Genomic DNA, 15,697 nt, shown 5'->3' on the forward strand with positions numbered 1-15,697 from the left:
TAAAGGAGCTGCAGCTGATTAATTGTGAGCTGACTCCAACAGAGCATTTGGTAACGTGGACTCAGACATGGGGGGTCCTTGCAGTGCAGTTTGCTGACCTGGGGGTGCAGTTTCTTACGTGCCTTCTTTGTCTCCCCAAAGTGTTGTACCTGAGTGTGCCCTTCAGTGCAGGGAACCCCTTTGGCTCTCCAGAGCCCTCTGACACCTCTGGTTTCTCAGTTCCCATTCTCTCTTCTGGGGAGACACACATCCATCCTCCTTGCTCCTAAGGATCTGCTCCTGGATCCCCCTGGCATGGGGCAGGGGCAGCCTGTGCAGGGAGGGCAGTTTGCAGCAGGAAGAAAATCCACCTGTGGTGGGTCCTGTGGCCTTTCCTGGCATCAGCATCACAAGTGGAGCCCCTGCCCCCCTGCAGTGCCAGCTCCCTCCAGTCCTGGCTGCATTTCTCACTTAGCTGGAGCGATTTTCCCCCCTGCTCCAAGTTTGCTGTTTTCCTGAAATGGTCTGAAATGTAATAGACCAAGACAATCATCAGCATGAAATATTTCCTACATGAAATATGCAGCAGCTATTCAGAAATGAAGATCAAGTGGAAGGAGGGCTGCCAGGCAAAGATTTAAAGGTGCTGACATGTTCCCGTGGGTTGTTTACCGAAGTTATCTCTGAAGCCCCAGTTTTAGGGCTGCATTTCAAAAAAGGGCACAAAATACAATTTAGCAACTGCTTTAATAATTCAACCTGCAGCGTGCTGAGCTTCTTGTTGCCCTTATGGGAACGATGCCTCATTTCAAAGGACCTTGACTGTCTTCTGGTAGTGCAGAAGGGGCGCTGCCAGGGCTATTTTTGCACCAAAACACTGATTGGGTGTGAAACCTGTCTCTGGTGGCCGTGCCAGCAAAACCCGGGCAGGCGAAACGGAGCCATATGGCCTGATTTCCCTAAAGATGCGGATTCCAAGGAATTTGGGCGTGCTCTCTCGCTATAAAAGGGCAACTTGAGCACCTGGCTCTATAAGAAAAGGGTTTAGCCCTGCTGTTGGCACAAGGCCGTGCCCAGCCAGCCCAGCTGGTGCTGTGGGGTGAGCCGGTCCCTGCAGCCTCGGGCCGGAGCAGTCGTGGCTGTGCAGGGGTGCCCAGCCCGGGGCTGTCCCTGGCTCTGTCTGCCGTTTCTGTACTGTAGGAGCCTCCGCAGTGGGCTCACCCTGGCACCAGGCTGGGTGTTCTGCTGCAGGCACCTGGCCAGGGCCATGGCTTTGTCCGTGTATTTTTCCCTTGCTGGCCCCTCGAGGCAGCCGCGTCCCCTCGTGTCTCCTTCCACAGCACGGTGTCACTGAGACTCCAGAGAGCAGAGCCCGCCTGAGCCCCGGTGTTGCAGCTTTGCCCCTGGGACATCCTGAGCCCTTACCGAACAGAGGCTCCCCCCGCAGCCCCCCCAGTCCCCCTCCGTGTTTCGTTTTTCCTGCTGCCAGCCCGTTCCTCTGCTGCGGGATCGCCTGCGCCGCCGCCAAACGCGGCTTTCTGCCGCCACCTCGCGATGGAGCAGCGCGGGGATGTGGCGATGGAGCAGCGTGGGGATGTGGCGATGGAGCAGCGCGGGGATGTGGCGATGGAGCAGCGTGGGGATGTGGCGATGGAGCAGCGCGGGGATGTGGCGATGGAGCAGCGCGGGGATGTGGCGATGGAGCAGCGCGGGGATGTGGTGATGGAGCAGCGCGGGGATGTGGCGATGGACACGGCCCGGCAACGCGGCAGGATCGGGACTCGCTGCTTTATTCGTCCGTGTAACCCACCCGCGTCCAGCCCCTCTGCAGCCCCGACCCGCGGGGTGCTGCGGGCAGCGAGCGGGGCTGGGAGGGACACAGCTCTTGCCCGTGCCGTGGGAGGACGCTGCACCCACTCTGGTGGTGCCTTGGGACGATGTGCTGATCCCCGTGCCACGGGAGGACACTGTGCCCATCCCCGGGCCCTGGGAGGATGCTGAGCTCACTGCGTGCCTTCTGGGGGGGAACAGCAGCACTGTTCTCCCTCGACAGCCCAGAGCACGTTCCTCGTGTCCCAGGCAGGTGGGAATGATGCTGCCGAGGGGAGGTTTTGGACCTTGGCTCGTGCACTGCAGGCAGACACGGGAGCTGCCCGGCCTCCTGCACCCACTGTGGGCAGTGCCCCGACCCTCGGGGCACGTCAGACACTTATCATGCCCTCCCTGGTGGTGTCCCTGATGCTCTTGAGGAAGCTGAAGATGTGGGACCCACCGGTGCCTTTGGCCTCCAGTGCCGTCGGGGGCTTCCCCAGGGCAGGCCCAACCCTGGCACCCGGCTCTGCCCGCTCAGCCTTGGCTTTGGTGGCCGCCACGGAGATGTACTTGGTGACGATGGCGATGTGGCAGGACCTGAAGTCTGTCAGGGCAGACACACACCGGTTGAACGCTGCACAGAGCTGCCTGTCCCTGGAGGAGAGCACGTGCTGCCTCAGCGATGGGGCACGCTGGATCTCCTCCACAAAGGCTCTGTGGGGCGGGGGCATGTAGTTCCTCATCCTGTGCAGGAAGGCGGCTGCAAGACACCAGCAAAGAGTGGGATAAGTTGTGGGTGTGTGGATTAAAGGCCCCAGAGAGAAGCCAGCCTGGAGCTCTGCTGCTGGCACAGTTTGCAGGGACAATGGTGCTGGTGGTACTGAGAGCCTGAACAGCTTTCTCTGCTCTGCCTCCACTTCAGTGAGAAAGAAACCCCATATTAGCTCAGTGCTCCATTAGGGTTGGTCTTAACTCTAAAAGAAAAGACTACTCTCAGTCTTTTGATTTGGCTTATTTTGGGGTGGGTTTTTTTGCTAGTAGAGTGGTTTTGCTAATTTCTGATAAGCATTTCTGTTGTTGGCTGCACTAACACGGAACTCTGAATGGATGGTGTAAATCACTGGCAGGACTGTAGGCACGCTCTGCTCCCTCATCTCTGGGCCCACAGAGAAACTCAGGAAAAAGCTGACAGGCAAAAAGCAAAGCGTGACCTTTTGGGAATTCCTCACGGTGAGGAAGCGCCCACCAGAGCCTGGTTTATACCCCGAGGAGCTGGCAGAGCCCGGGCCCAGCTGGGCTCTGCAAGAGCGGGAAGGGCACGTGTGCTGCCGGCTGGCAGAGCTGGCACAGCCGTGGGAATCACTCTGGCAGGGGAATCACTTCCCCTGCCCCTTTTTTGCTTGGGAAAGGGAAGAGTGTGCATCTTACCGGTGTCCTGGCGGTGGTGGATGCCCAGGAGCTCATCGAAGGCGTGCAGGACCGTGCTCTGTGCTGCGCTGCCCCCCGAGTAGGCCAGGGGCTCCTCGGACACCCCCTCATAGACGAGCCCATCCGGCATGGCAGGATTGTCCTTCCAGCTGGGCAGGAGACACAGCAGTCAGGCAGGGGCAGCTGGGGACAGGGACTGTGAGAAGGGACTCTGGGCTGGCAAGATGGAATGAACCCTTCCTGGCCCAGCCCGTGGATCTCCTCCTCCTCCTCCTCACTCAGCTGTGCCAGCCCTGCTCAAACGGGCGATAAACTTGGAAATCAAACGCTGTGCCAAGGTGCACAGCGAGGCCGTGGATGGAGGGAGAAATCCTTAATTTTCCTTTGCCAGGAACCAGGGATCGTTCTCTGGGATCACCATGCCCTGGTGAGCACCCTGTGCAGCGGTGCTGGGACACCCTGCCCTGCCTGGCTGCACGTTCTGCTCCAGCTCGGGGTGGTTTGTGTGAGCACAGCTGCCTTGGGGAGGGAGGGGGCACTTGTCTGGGCGACAGTGGCACAACAACAATTCCTTGGATGCCAGTGGCCATTCGGAGAGGCAGCAGGTAGAGTCACCCAAATGCTTCTCTGAGTCCCTGAAGTTTGTACTTTGGATTTTCCTTTGTTCCTGTTACTCAAGGTTACATCTCTAAAAGCATTTAAAGCATAAATAGACACCGGGTCAGCCTGCCTCTATTTATCTCCACAGATAACAAGGCTGGGATGGGATTTCCTCCCTCTGAAGCTGCTGGTCCCAGGCAGGCTGGGAGCCAGGAGCTCCCCCCACACACCCTGAAGGCAGACCCTGTCAGCCCCCATTGTGCAGAAATGGAGAAGTGCTCTCTCCCAAACAAAGAGAAGAGTTATGATTCCAGGGAAATGAAGTGCCTGGCACAAAAATATCTGTTGCCCTTCTGCAGAATGCACCAGCCTGGGAGGCTTTCGGTGCTGGCTGCTCGGGCTGTGGGGCTGCGGGAACAGATTTTGCACAAACTGCACAGAAAATAGATTCATTATCAAATACCAGAATATTTTTAGTTCTCCCAGGGTTGTATTTATAGTAACCTCTACGAGTGGGAAGTTCTTATAAAGCAGAAGGGAATTTTAAAGGCATGTTTTTCCAGGCTGATGACCATCTAGACAAGGTCAGCTTGGATAAAAAATAAGAGAAACCTAATCAGGATGCATGGAGCCTTTTGACTTGGGAATGCTGAGATATGCTGGAGAGAGGTAAAAATAGAACCCCCCTGAGCAGCCCTGGAATGAGTGGTTGTGGAAGCTGCAGCCCCGCAGGGATGCTGAGGGACAGTGAAAGTGCCACGCTGGGCTCTCAGGGCTGTGCTTCTGCCTTGCCCAAATGGCTTTTTTCAGTATTTGGGGGAGATTTTCTTTTTTCCAATTGACAGAATCACAACAGAGCAGCAGCAAGAGGCTCGTTAGGGATGTTTCCTTAATGTGCAGTGGGAAGAGCTTCACAGCCTTGTGTGCACAGTGTGGAAGGAACGAGAAATTCCTCTTCTCCTGGCAAAACTGTTTGGCCAAGAGCAGGAATGATTCATTTGTGCCCAATTCTGGCTGTTGGGGCACAGAGACCTTCTCGGGGCTGAGCTGAAGTGTGGGATGGAGAGTGGGTGGAGGGGGGCAGACCCCAGCCCTCAGCCCCTGCCTGTGCCCAGCAGAGCCAGTGCCAGGGACAGGATCCTGACACATGAGGAGCATCACTGCCAGACACAGGGCTGGGCCCCACCTCGCCCTGGGGGACCCCATGTCCCATCTGGGCTGCCCCTTCCCGGCACATTCCCAGTTCCCCCTGCCCTGGGAGCTTCCAGCGTGGTGGGAACGTGCTGCGCTTACCCAGAGAGAAAGATGCGGATCACAGCGTAGAACACTGCGGGATCCACGTGGTCTAGGAGGAAACCAGTCATGTCAGAGGTGACTGGCAGTCACACCAACACGTGTGAGGAGCTGTGGTGTGTGCAGGGCTGTGCAGGCACGAGCTGCCCGCCCGGCAGGGGCTGTTCTCACCATGCATCCGCCTCAGCGCCTTGCCCATGGCCTCGATGGCCCCTGCCAGCTCCTCCAGGGCTCTCTGCAGGGTCTCCTCATCGTGCTTCAGGATGGCATGAAGGGCCCTGACGATTGCCTGTGGGAGGAGAGGAGAGGAGAGGAGGGAGAACCCCAAGTGACGAGGGGTGGCTCTGTACAGCAGCTCTGGACAGCTGCTGCCACCCATGCCAGCTCTGCTCCTTCCCCAGTCCACATGCAGGGGACAGGGTCACCTCGTGGGTGCACCTGTGGGCACTTTGAGGAGAGCAGAAAGCCCCAGTACCCACCTTAATGCCAGGCACAGCCGCCTTCTCAACCAGGAGGGTGACGAGGATGAAGCCCCGCAGGCTCTCTCCCCCGGGCAGTGCCACGATGGTGTCCAGGTTCCTGCCAAGGAGAGGGATTAGTGGGGTTGTGGCTCAGGATTTCCCTGCACACCACGGGACCTGCTGAGCCCTTGGAACAGAACACTCCCAGGCTGCAGAGCCTCTTATCTGCACCCCAGGCACAGAGAGGAGCTGGCACAGAGCAGAAGGGGTGCTCTGGTTTAGAGGCACCCACTGCCCTTCCCATGCCCTTCCCGTGGCCCATGGGTGCTGGGTCTGCACAGACAGAGCAGCCCACGGCTCTGCTGCAGTCACTCTGCTGTTGTTGCAGTGGCATTTGTGAGACAAACACTGGTTTTGTTGTGCATGCACGTCAAGAGAGGTTCAGCCTGAGCAGAACCCTGCAGTGCTGGAGAGCTGAGCCCATCCAAACAAAGCCAACACCATTAGAAAATAAATGAGCATCTTAACTACTTACTCGATTTCCAGAGGCCTGAAGGCATTTCAGTTATGGCCAAAACATGCATGAGGATAAATGGGGAGAGAGAGAGAGAGAGAGAAAAGCATCACAAACTGTTCTAGTGACAGGCTGTGCTCTACAGGGAATAGAGGAGCTGCTCCCAGAGGCACCCACATCCCCACAGGGCTCCTGTGTCTGCCTGTGAGGCCGACCCCAGCAATGATGAGGCTCGAGGGGGTTTGGCAGAGCAGGAGCAGTTTGGGAACCATCTGTCCCCAGCACCTGCTCGCTGCTGCTGCCCAACCACGGGGAGAGCCGCGCTTTGTCCGCCGGCGTTTGCCCATTTACCCGCTGGGCTCCTTCCTCCTCCAGTTGGCCAACACAAAGTCTGCGTGGCTGAGGATGGGGGGGAGGCCCAGCGCCTCGGAGACCTCCCAGAAGGGGACAGCGAGGTTTCGGGGCAGGACCTGGAGGGTACAAAGCAGGGGGGAAGATGGGGACGCTGTCAGGTGCCCGTGTGTGGGCACAGCCAGGCGGGTGAACCTGCTCTGTGTTGCCTTTACCTGCACGGTGCCCTCCTCGCCCTCCTGCCAGACGTAGCCCATGGTGATGAAGCTGAGCACCAGGTGTGCCAAGTGCAGCTCCTCTCGTCCTCGGAGGTGCCGGGCGCTCAGCTGGGGCATCTGCCGGGGAAATCCTTGGGAGCAAGGGGCAAAGCTGGCAATGCCAAGAGCTCCTGCGGTGGGATCTGTCCCCCCAGCTGGGGGTACCCTCCTAAGTGCCTCTCTCTGCCTTCAAGCCTCCCTTCCCACCCACCCTGCCGGATTTGCTCCTGTTCTGGTTTTGCTGGTTTGTGAGCAGGGACAGCTTCCCCAAAAAGGCGTCCCTCTTCCTGGCGCTGGGATGCCTTTGGGAGCAGCTGATCCCTGTGTGCCAGAGGGATCCCTGGGCTGGGATGAGACGCGGCTCTCGTGACATCTAGAGGGCCCCCTGCTCCAGCCCTCCCTGGATCTGCCGCGGGGGTTCCTTCTGTGCCGATGTTAAGGCTTTGCTGTCGCCTGGTGTCAGTCGTGGCTCAGGACACGTCCGTGCCGCCGGGTTGCTTTCCCACGCGTTTTGCGGATGCTTGTTGTGTCAGACCGAGACTGAGAGAGCTCCAGAGGCAGGAAGGAGAACGCGGTACCTGGTGGACACGGGAGCGGAGCCGATGGCTGGCGATCAGCTGGGGCAGCTCGTGGGCGACCTCCATCCAGGGGCCGTAGGGCTCGGGCAGCTCTGTCTTGGTGGAGAGAGGCAGAGAGAGGGCTGTGAATGTGCCCAGGCTCCCAGCACCCACCCAGCCTCGCACATCAGGGCTGATGGCTTGTGTCTGGTTCCCTCTCCTGTAACAGGAGCTTGTGTGGTCACAAATAATTGGATGAACACCATCTGTCTGTGCCCCCATATTCCCACTGTGGAGCCAGCCCAGTGACCAGTGGCCCCCCTTTGGACACGGGAGACCTGCAGAGTGACCGCTCTTCTTGTGCTCCCTAAAATCCTGTATGGCCAAGGCCAGTGTGTAAATGGCAAAGCTCATTCTCCTCTCCCCCCTGCCACTTCCATCATTTGAAAGTGAGGGGTTTGTCCTACAGAGCTGCCTGTGCCAAAACAGCCCCTGCCTCCCTCACTGCTCTCCGTAAGCTGTATCAACCCCCCTCCAGAAAGCCGCTCACAACCCCTCTGTTCCCCTCTCTGCCCCCTGTCCCATGCAGATGGGGGCACAGCCAGCTCCTACCAGAGGATTGGGAAGCAGGAAGCCGAACTCCTCGGACACCTGGAAGCTGGTCAGTGCCAGGGGCAGCGGGGGCTCCTCCGTGCCATTGCCGGCCTCCATCGCCGGGCGCTGGCCGTGGGGTGGGGACGTGCAGCGGGATGTGCAGTGGGATGTGCAGTGGGATGTGCAGTGGGATGTGCTGAGCCAGCGCCGGTGTCCCAGCAGCCAGGATGGACCTTGTCCTGGGGGGAGCCAGGGCCTGGCTGCCCAATGGCCGGAGGGTCTGAGCAAACACGGCTAAAGGTTGCAGATAAGGCCTTGTCATGGAGCATACGTTGATCTCTGTCCCTGTGTGTACCCACCCTGGAGAGGGCTTGGGGGACCTCCCTCGCTGTGGGTAGGAGGTTTGAGTGGCTTCCTCCCCCCACCCACCCCGAGGGGCTGTCAGGCTCCCATGGGGGGCTGCAGGGAGGGGTGGCAGCTCAGGGACACTGTCTCTGTGGGTGGAGTTCTCCAGGATCCTGGCAATGCCAAACTGTGCCATGGGCTGCTGACCAAGTTGTGACATGCAGGAGCCAACCTCCTTGCTGAGAGACTTCTGCTGCCATCTGGCTGGAGATGGATGAAATGGGGCTGAAAGGGCCCTAACCAGGCTGGGACCTCACACCCACCCCGTGCTCTTCCTGTTCCTCTGACAAAAGGCACAAACTACGTAAGCACAAAACCACGGGGCTCTGGCCACAGCAGCAGCTTTGCCCAACGCCTTTAATCAGCACTGGCAGCGCTGCCCCAGCCGCAGTGCTGGGCCCACGTCTGTCTTCAGCTCCTGCTCTGGCTTCAGCTCCAGGTTTATCTGCAGCTCTGGGTCCAGCTCTGCATCTGGCTCCAGGTTCAGCTCCGGGTCTGGCTCCAGCTCCCTGTCCACGTCCTGGCTGGTGCTGTGGGGAGACCTGGAGCGGTGTCTCAGCCCTGCCTTGACTCAGGGAGAGCTCAGTCCCCCAGGGCCACCTCCGTCCAGGGTTCACCTCAGCCCTGGGGAATAGACTCATGCCCTGCCTGGGAATCACCCTGGACATCCCTAGGGAATCCCCTCATCTTCTCCCCTCCCTTCCCTGGGGCTTCCCTCAGCCCTCGTGGGGAACACCATGGCCCTCTCCCACACCCCAGCCCCCCCTGAGGATCCACCCCAGGCAGGGCCCCACTCACCCCTCTGTGCCCTGCGGTTGCTGCCCTTGGCACCAGCCCAGCACCTGCTGCTGCCACAGGATGAGGACGAGGACGATGGCCCCGGCCAGGAGGAGCAGGACGAGGCTGGAGCCCAGCACCAGCCAGGCCAGCTCCCCGTGCTCCAGCACTCGCTGCAGGGGCAGGCCTGGCAGGAGACAGCCCAGCTGGCACGGGGCACTGCCACCCCTGCCCGCGCCATCCCCCCGCAGCTCCTGTACCCACCTCTCTCCACCAGCTGGAAGCCGCTGTCCACGCTGCCCCCAAAGGCAGAGCCCTTCTTCTGGCAGCTGGGGGGCCTCCAGCCCGTGAAGCAGTGGCAATTGCCCTTGCTGTTGCACACCTGGAACGGTGGGGGTGGGGGCAGAGGAGTGCAATGATCTCACAGAACCTGCCCCCCTCCATCCCCTCCATCCCCTCCATCCCCTCCATCCCCTCCATCCCCTCCAGCCCCCCCAGCCCCGGGGGACTCACGCCGTGGCCGTGGCAGTTGGCTTGGCTGTCACACTGGTGTCCCAGCACCGACACGGGGTGGCATGTGTTGTTTATACACACCTGGGGAAAAACCACAGCAGCTCCAGCCCAGCGCTGCCTCACCCACACAGCGCTCAGCACCTCAGGCTTTGGCCCAAAAGGGAAGGAAAACACACTATTTAAAAAAAAAAAAACAAAAACAACAATAAAGCTGCAGTTCTGCCCTGGGGCTGGGTCATGCCTCGTGCTCACACGCCGCCAGACCTTTTAATGCAATGTTTGCGTGGTTTTATAGTGTTTTTAAATATCAGGCACGCTGCTGCTGCTGCAAGGAGCAAGCGTTTCTAAAACCTTGCTGATATTTACAGTTTACATCTGTCATTTCAGATGATTACCAAACGCTTCCTCACCCTTTCAGAGCCACATTTTGTCCCCGGTGCAACCAGCAGTGGATCCAGCAGTGCTGATGCATTCAGATAATTCATAGAGACACACAAATGCTTCCTCACTTGGGCGTAAATCACGGCGGCACCAGCTGATGGGAAGGGGGTGCTGGACGGGTACGTGCAGACCAACTTCCCACACCTGAGATTCCTGGAAAGCCAATTTGCACAGGATGTGTGTCACACACACACACACACTGCCTGATGGACACGGCAACATCAAACAGCGCAGTCTGGAGCAAGGTGGGAAAACATCAGCAGGACTGGGAAGTCTAAGAGAGAATCTGTGACGTAAGGAGAACACATAGAGAACTATTTCTTGCCTCCCAAATCTCATTATAAACTGGAGTTTTGACACTCCCCTTCACTGCCCAGTCCCAATTAAACCTGCATTTTGGCAGAGCCAGTGCCCCCTCCCCAGCGTACCTCCAAGAACAGGGTTGGTACCCCTGTCCACGCTTGAACCCGCAGTGCCCAAACCTGTCCTTCTGGCTGTTGATCTCCTCATAACAGACCACAGGAGCATTCTTTGAATCTACCAGTTTAGCAATAATATTTGTTACAGTCAAAGGAACACAGAGGAACATACGATAATAACTTCATTTTTCCTCCTTTAATTAGAGCAAACATGCTTGTCCCTGCCCCACCAAACCCTCAGCAGTCCTGAACCCAGAAATCAGCAAGGGAGTAGCAAGTGGGGCAGTCCTCTGATAGAGTTCACCTCCAGATAATAATTTGCTTTTTGTTGTTTCTGCTGTTATCTGTGAAGCACTGGGGGACTTGGGTAACCAGAGCCAAACCCAAGCTTGAAACACTCCCCTAAGGCTGTGCCCTTCCCTCCTGGTGCCCCACTCTCACCTGAGAGCGCTGAGCACCAGCATCCTGCAGCCACCCCAGCCCCAGTCAGTGCCAGTGGCACCAGAAGAGCCCGTCACCTTTCCCGTAGAGGCGCTGGCACTGCAGGTCAGGGGACTGGCAGCGTCCCCCGTAGCAGTAGCCGGTGCCGCGCTCGCAGCCGTGCCCGTCCTGCACGAACACGTCGGGCGGGCAGGACGCGGAGGAGCCGCTGCAGAACTCGGGCAGGTCACACTGCGTGTCGGCGACAGGGCGGCACTGCCAGTTCTTCTTCCTGAACTGGACAGCAGCAACAGCTCTCCAGGAAAGATTCCCAGGAAGCTCAACCCCAGGAGCCTCTCCCGTTGCACAGCAGGGAGTTTGGCTCCATCCCTCAGCATGGGAATGTACTACTTCTCCAAAACTAAAGAATTATTTGGCGATAATTATAGAAGTTGCCTTACCTGACAACTTTTACAGCATGATCCAGAGGAACATTTCGCTCCTGGCTTAAGCTGACATGTTTTAGTGCAGCACCTGTCATGCAGGCATTGCTGGGGAAACATGGCAAACCCACATTTCAACTTTTCTGTGCCCCCCAGTTCTACTCTTCCTCCTTCTCCCCACGAGGCTACACTTGGGCAACATCATGCAGAACAAATGGGCAAAGCTGCCACCAGACTGATGCCATCTCCACCCAACATGGCCCTTCTGGGCTGCCCCCTGCTGCAGCGGGGCCCTCAGTCTCGAGGGTTGGTTATTCCACACATCACAAATGCAGGGATTTAGCCGTGGATCCCACAGCACCCACCTTGGCTGTGCCACAGTCGCACTGCTCGCCCGGCTCCACCACGCCATTGCCACAGACAGCCCCGCTCCGGGGGGACAGGGGCGTCAGGCGGGGGCTGTTGAAGAGGCACTCGCCTCTGCCCTGCTTCAGGAAGCTCTCAAAGTCCCTGACGCTGCAGTTGCTAAAGGCTTTTGCCCCACTGAAGTGTCTAAAATAAAGCAGTTTTCAGTTTACACATCACACATTCACCACCCCTCGCTGCCTCCAAACCTCTGGCAAGTCAAGGGCTTGCCCAGACACTGGCACAGGGCACGATGGCCCCAAGATACCTCTGAGGAGGGGACACCATGTAACCACCCCCGGCCCCCACAGCCCCCCAGCCCACTCACAGTGCCCCGGGGTCCATGAGGCACACGCGCCTGGCACAGCCACAGCCTCGGGAGCCCTCGGAGCTCATGCCCAGGCTGCGGCCCAGCACCTGTGCCAGCAGGACAGAGAAGGACTCCAGCGTCACCTTCCCGTGGTACTGCAGGGAGGAGAGAGCCAGGCTGGCACAGCTGGGCATGCCCTGCACAGACCCCCTGCTCTGGACAGGGATGCTCCTGCCCACTCACACCCACCCTGTCCCTGCTGCCCGTGGGCGAACTGTGGGGTCACGGCCACGTGGGCTGGCTGGGGACAGGCAGGGGCCAGGTGGGACTGTACCAGGGCCACTGCAGCAGCAGCATCTCTCTGACACGCCTTTCCCAGAGCCGTTGCTCCCACGAGCTCTCCTTGGTCCCTGTACCTGGAACAGAGGGGAGCGGTCACTGGTCACCCAGCCCAGGACACCCCGTGGCTGGGGGTGAGGGGGTTTGTACAGCCAGAGGCCCCTCCAGTGGCCCTGATGGCTCTGCTGTCCCTGGGGGAGCTGGGACGGGGCTGGTGTCCAGTGCCAGAGCCTGCAGAGCCTTGTCTCAGCCAGGGCAGGTGGGGTGGGGTGGGGTGGGATGGGATGGGATGGGATGGGATGGGATGGGATGGGATGGGATGGCACCACCATGGCTGCTGCACTACCACTGAAAGGGCTGGCTAGAAGGAGTGCCTTGGAAGAAGCACTTCCAGAATATTAAGAAATTAGGAATTATGTAAGAAATATGGCTTTTTAAAAAAGCATTTGTCATGAGAATCTTTATAGTTCAACCTACACTGGTTTGACTGGCTTAACCTTTAACATTAAGGAACCTTTATCTTACCCTAAGAGAGAAGCGATATCGTGTGCCTGCAGTGCCAGAGTCAGCTGTTTCCACTGTAAAAATCGCTGCAGAAGGTCATCTGTGTCCCCTGCTGTCAGTATTTTATCTCCCTCTGCCCACAGCTCCAGGGAGGACAGCACAATGGTGACGTTAAGGGGACTAAACATCTGAAAGCAGAAAGGAAACATCTGCTCACACACCTACCCTGTGTGCAGTCACCGCTCTGCACACAAACACATGGGAAAAGCCAATTGCTGCTGTCAGTCCCTCAGTGCCATCTGTAGCCAAAAAGAATGAACACACCTGAAAAATAAAGAGATCTAGCAAGAGGCCTGAGCCAGAGCCCAATAACTTCATAGGAAGAAGTTAGGGATTTTGGGACTAATTTCTCATTACACACACGAACCATAATGGCTCCTCCTGAACCCAAAAGCACCTAGGAGAGACGTGACCACTACTAACATCACTGCTGCCCCCCCATCTTACTGCAATACAAACCAGACTTTAAAACTCACATTGTTGACTAAATTGAAAGCCTGGATTATCTTCTGTGTGACGGCATTCGGGTCTGACCCCATATAGTTGTACTGAAAAACAAGCCAAGAGGATGTAAGTGCAGAACAATGTTGGAATACTGAAGTGATTCCCAACACCAGCCATGGAGATGTGAGGCGCAAGTTTACACTCCTCCTTTCCTACAAAATCCACAGCACATGTAATTTCTCAAAAGGGAAAACAAATCCACGTACAAGCTGGGAAATGGCAGCATTTCCATGCTCACAGAAGTCAGGCAGGCAGAGACAAGGAGGAAGTGTCTGGCACAGCTTACCAAAGCGCTGTCCAAAACCACGTACACGGTGAGGTATTTGGGAGATCGTGCTGCTGCCGAGAGGTGCTGGAAGAGAAAACGGGCTCCAATGTACTCCAGGGGACAGGTCCCTGTGTCCCCCATCACCTCACTGCTGCCTTTTGCTGTGCTGCTCCAGCCTCCCTTTGGAGCTTGTGGCCAAGTGTCCGGCCAGAGCTCCCTGTGGGATCAGGCTCCTCCTCGTGGGACAGGACAACAGCAGCGCTGTGAGAGCAGACCTTGCTCACCTCGGCATCCCCGTGGGCCTCAGCTGATGTCTCCTCTGCCACCAGCCCACCCAGCCCTGTCCTGGGGGGGCTGTGAGCCAGGAAGGACCCTGCTGCCTCCTCCTCACCCACTCGATACACGAGGTGCTGGAACGCGGGGGAATCGTCCAGGGGCTCGATGCCGTAGCTGACGTTCTCAAACTGCAGCAAACCCCTGCCAAGGCACTGGCACTGGCCATTTGCTCCTGGCACTGCCCTCTGGGCCATCCCTGGGCTCCCCACAGCAAAGGCCCAGCAGCACCTGAGGGCAGGGCAGGGCAGGGCCGTGCTGGTTCATTACCTGAGCCCCGAGCAGGTGCTGAGGGTCACTGCTGAGCTGGGGAAGCCATCGATGTACCCCCAGTAGTGGCAGCCTCCCTGCAGCGTGACAGAGGACAGAGAGAGCCTCTTCTGGGGCTGGGAAGGTGGTTCTCACCCAGCCAGCTGGACTGGGGCAGAGATCCACGCTGCAACACTTAGGGTACAAACACCCCAAAGCAAGGCAGGTTACCTCGACGTGGGCTGAATCAGGGCCCAGAGAGCCCTCCTTGTCCGACACGTAAATATGGAAATCATCAGATAAAAAGGCACTAGGAGAGAAAGGTGCAAAGTGAAGCACTTCCAACAACATCCATTACCCTGAGCTTCTCACAGGTCCTGCAGTCGCCAGGGAACGGGGCAGTGACTGTCAGCAGGGGCAGCATCAGGGCCAACTCACTGCTGCTGCAGGTGGATGGTGTACAACCTCCCCTCGATCCTCAGGACGTAGGACACTGTGTCCTTGTGCGTGCAGAAAAGCAGAGAACGGGAGAATTAGGAACAGGGAGTCGGACCAGCACCGTCCGAGGCCCCCTGGGAACACCAAGGACGAGCACAGAGCTGGCAGCTCTGCTCTGGTGACACCATCACAGCTGCCAGCACATCTGCACCCCCCCAGCTCTGCTCTGCAGCTGAAGACCTCACTTCCCCCCTCTCCCCCTCCCCAGCACCGTACCTGCTGCAGCCGCGTCTCTCCGGTCACGTTTGCCGGCAGCTGCTGTGGGATGGTGAGCTGGGATGGAACCTGCCACCCCACAGGGGACAGAGACCCCCAGAGCTGAGCCCAGAGCCGGGGGGTGGAGGGCGTGGGGGGGCCCTGCCCAGCCTCATGCAGCAGCTCCAGCAGCAGCAGGAGCAGCAGTGGTGGCCCCATTGCAGGCCGGTAACAGCCCCACAGCCCACCAGTAACCGCCCCACAGGTAACGGTCCCGCTGGTAACGGCCCCTCCCGCCCCTAAAGCAGAGGCCGAGGCAGAGCCTTGTACAAAACTGGCATCTTTATTGCTCGTTGGGTCCGTACAAAGGGGTTGGGAACAGCCCTTTGGCCAGAGCCCGGCACGGGCCGGCTCTGGGGGAGCACACGGGTTCGACCGCGGCCCCACCAGCAGCTCCAGACCCGCCCGGGGACAGGAATCCGTACACTTTACAAAAGAAAGTCAGTAGTCATCTTCAGCATTCAACACAAAACACTGGAGCCATTTCCTGGCCACGGGATCCCCCCAAAACCCCACGTCCCTGCCCTCGGCTACTCCAACGTGCACGCTGGGAGTGCAAGAACTCTTTGTCTTGTAAAGGCACCATTTTCAGCATAGTTTAGTTCAGACACACAGCGTCACACACAGCTGAGTACATCCCTCTGGCTGACTTCATTCCCTGGATCCCCTCTGACTGGGGCTAGAGATGGGCCAGCTGCAGAGCTGGTT

At 58.3% G+C, this 15,697-nt stretch overlaps 2 protein-coding genes across 5 annotated transcripts; both read right to left on the bottom strand.

Annotated features, from left to right (window-relative positions):
- Nucleotides 1-1,744: 1,744 nt before the first annotated feature.
- Nucleotides 1,745-7,995, bottom strand: IDO2 (indoleamine 2,3-dioxygenase 2). Its single transcript, XM_027901219.1, has 10 exons — nt 7,865-7,995; nt 7,274-7,369; nt 6,654-6,773; nt 6,439-6,557; nt 6,109-6,123; nt 5,592-5,691; nt 5,284-5,401; nt 5,113-5,164; nt 3,220-3,368; nt 1,745-2,551 (listed from the first exon to the last, which is right to left on the bottom strand). The coding sequence occupies exons 1-10, from the start codon at nt 7,961-7,963 to the stop codon at nt 2,181-2,183; spliced, it is 1,239 nt and encodes a 412-aa protein (XP_027757020.1). The 5' UTR covers nt 7,964-7,995; the 3' UTR covers nt 1,745-2,180.
- Nucleotides 7,996-8,430: 435 nt separating this feature from the next.
- LOC114066485 (disintegrin and metalloproteinase domain-containing protein 32-like) lies at nt 8,431-15,161 on the bottom strand. 4 transcript variants are annotated; one of them, XM_027901209.1, is made up of 19 exons: nt 14,951-15,161; nt 14,675-14,736; nt 14,468-14,546; nt 14,258-14,334; nt 14,050-14,131; nt 13,673-13,738; nt 13,359-13,430; nt 12,844-13,010; nt 12,314-12,395; nt 11,998-12,134; nt 11,636-11,816; nt 11,283-11,378; nt 10,920-11,118; nt 10,411-10,519; nt 9,952-10,135; nt 9,542-9,622; nt 9,293-9,410; nt 9,050-9,215; nt 8,431-8,793 (listed from the first exon to the last, which is right to left on the bottom strand). In XM_027901209.1, exons 1-19 carry the CDS (start codon nt 15,146-15,148, stop codon nt 8,613-8,615), a joined length of 2,337 nt encoding a protein of 778 aa, XP_027757010.1. In that variant the 5' UTR covers nt 15,149-15,161; the 3' UTR covers nt 8,431-8,612. The 4 variants fall into 4 exon arrangements, with proteins under 4 accessions (XP_027757010.1, XP_027757009.1, XP_027757008.1 ...); XM_027901208.1 differs by having other exon boundaries at nt 8,431-8,781; nt 13,939-14,131; XM_027901207.1 differs by having other exon boundaries at nt 13,939-14,131.
- Nucleotides 15,162-15,697: the final 536 nt, after the last annotated feature.

Source organism: Empidonax traillii, unplaced genomic scaffold (assembly GCF_003031625.1).
Source record: "Empidonax traillii isolate 1590-97213 ecotype Southwest subspecies unplaced genomic scaffold, ASM303162v1 scaffold766:size301553, whole genome shotgun sequence".
Taxonomy (NCBI): Eukaryota; Metazoa; Chordata; class Aves; order Passeriformes; family Tyrannidae; genus Empidonax; species Empidonax traillii.

Coding starts and splice junctions, on each gene's coding strand:
- LOC114066485 (XM_027901207.1), bottom strand. CDS start 15,148: ATGGGGCCACCACTGCTGCTCCTGCTGCTGCTGGAGCTGCTGCATGAG. Junction 12,135..12,313: donor CTGCTGCTGCAGTGGCCCTG/GTACAGTCCCAC, acceptor TCCTCCCTGCAG/TACCACGGGAAGGTGACGCT. Junction 8,794..9,049: donor CAACCGCAGGGCACAGAGGG/GTGAGTGGGGCC, acceptor ACACCGCTCCAG/GTCTCCCCACAGCACCAGCC.
- IDO2 (XM_027901219.1), bottom strand. CDS start 7,963: ATGGAGGCCGGCAATGGCACGGAGGAGCCCCCGCTGCCCCTGGCACTG. Junction 7,370..7,864: donor TCCTGCTTCCCAATCCTCTG/GTAGGAGCTGGC, acceptor CTCTCCACCAAG/ACAGAGCTGCCCGAGCCCTA. Junction 6,774..7,273: donor TCCGCTCCCGTGTCCACCAG/GTACCGCGTTCT, acceptor TTTCCCCGGCAG/ATGCCCCAGCTGAGCGCCCG.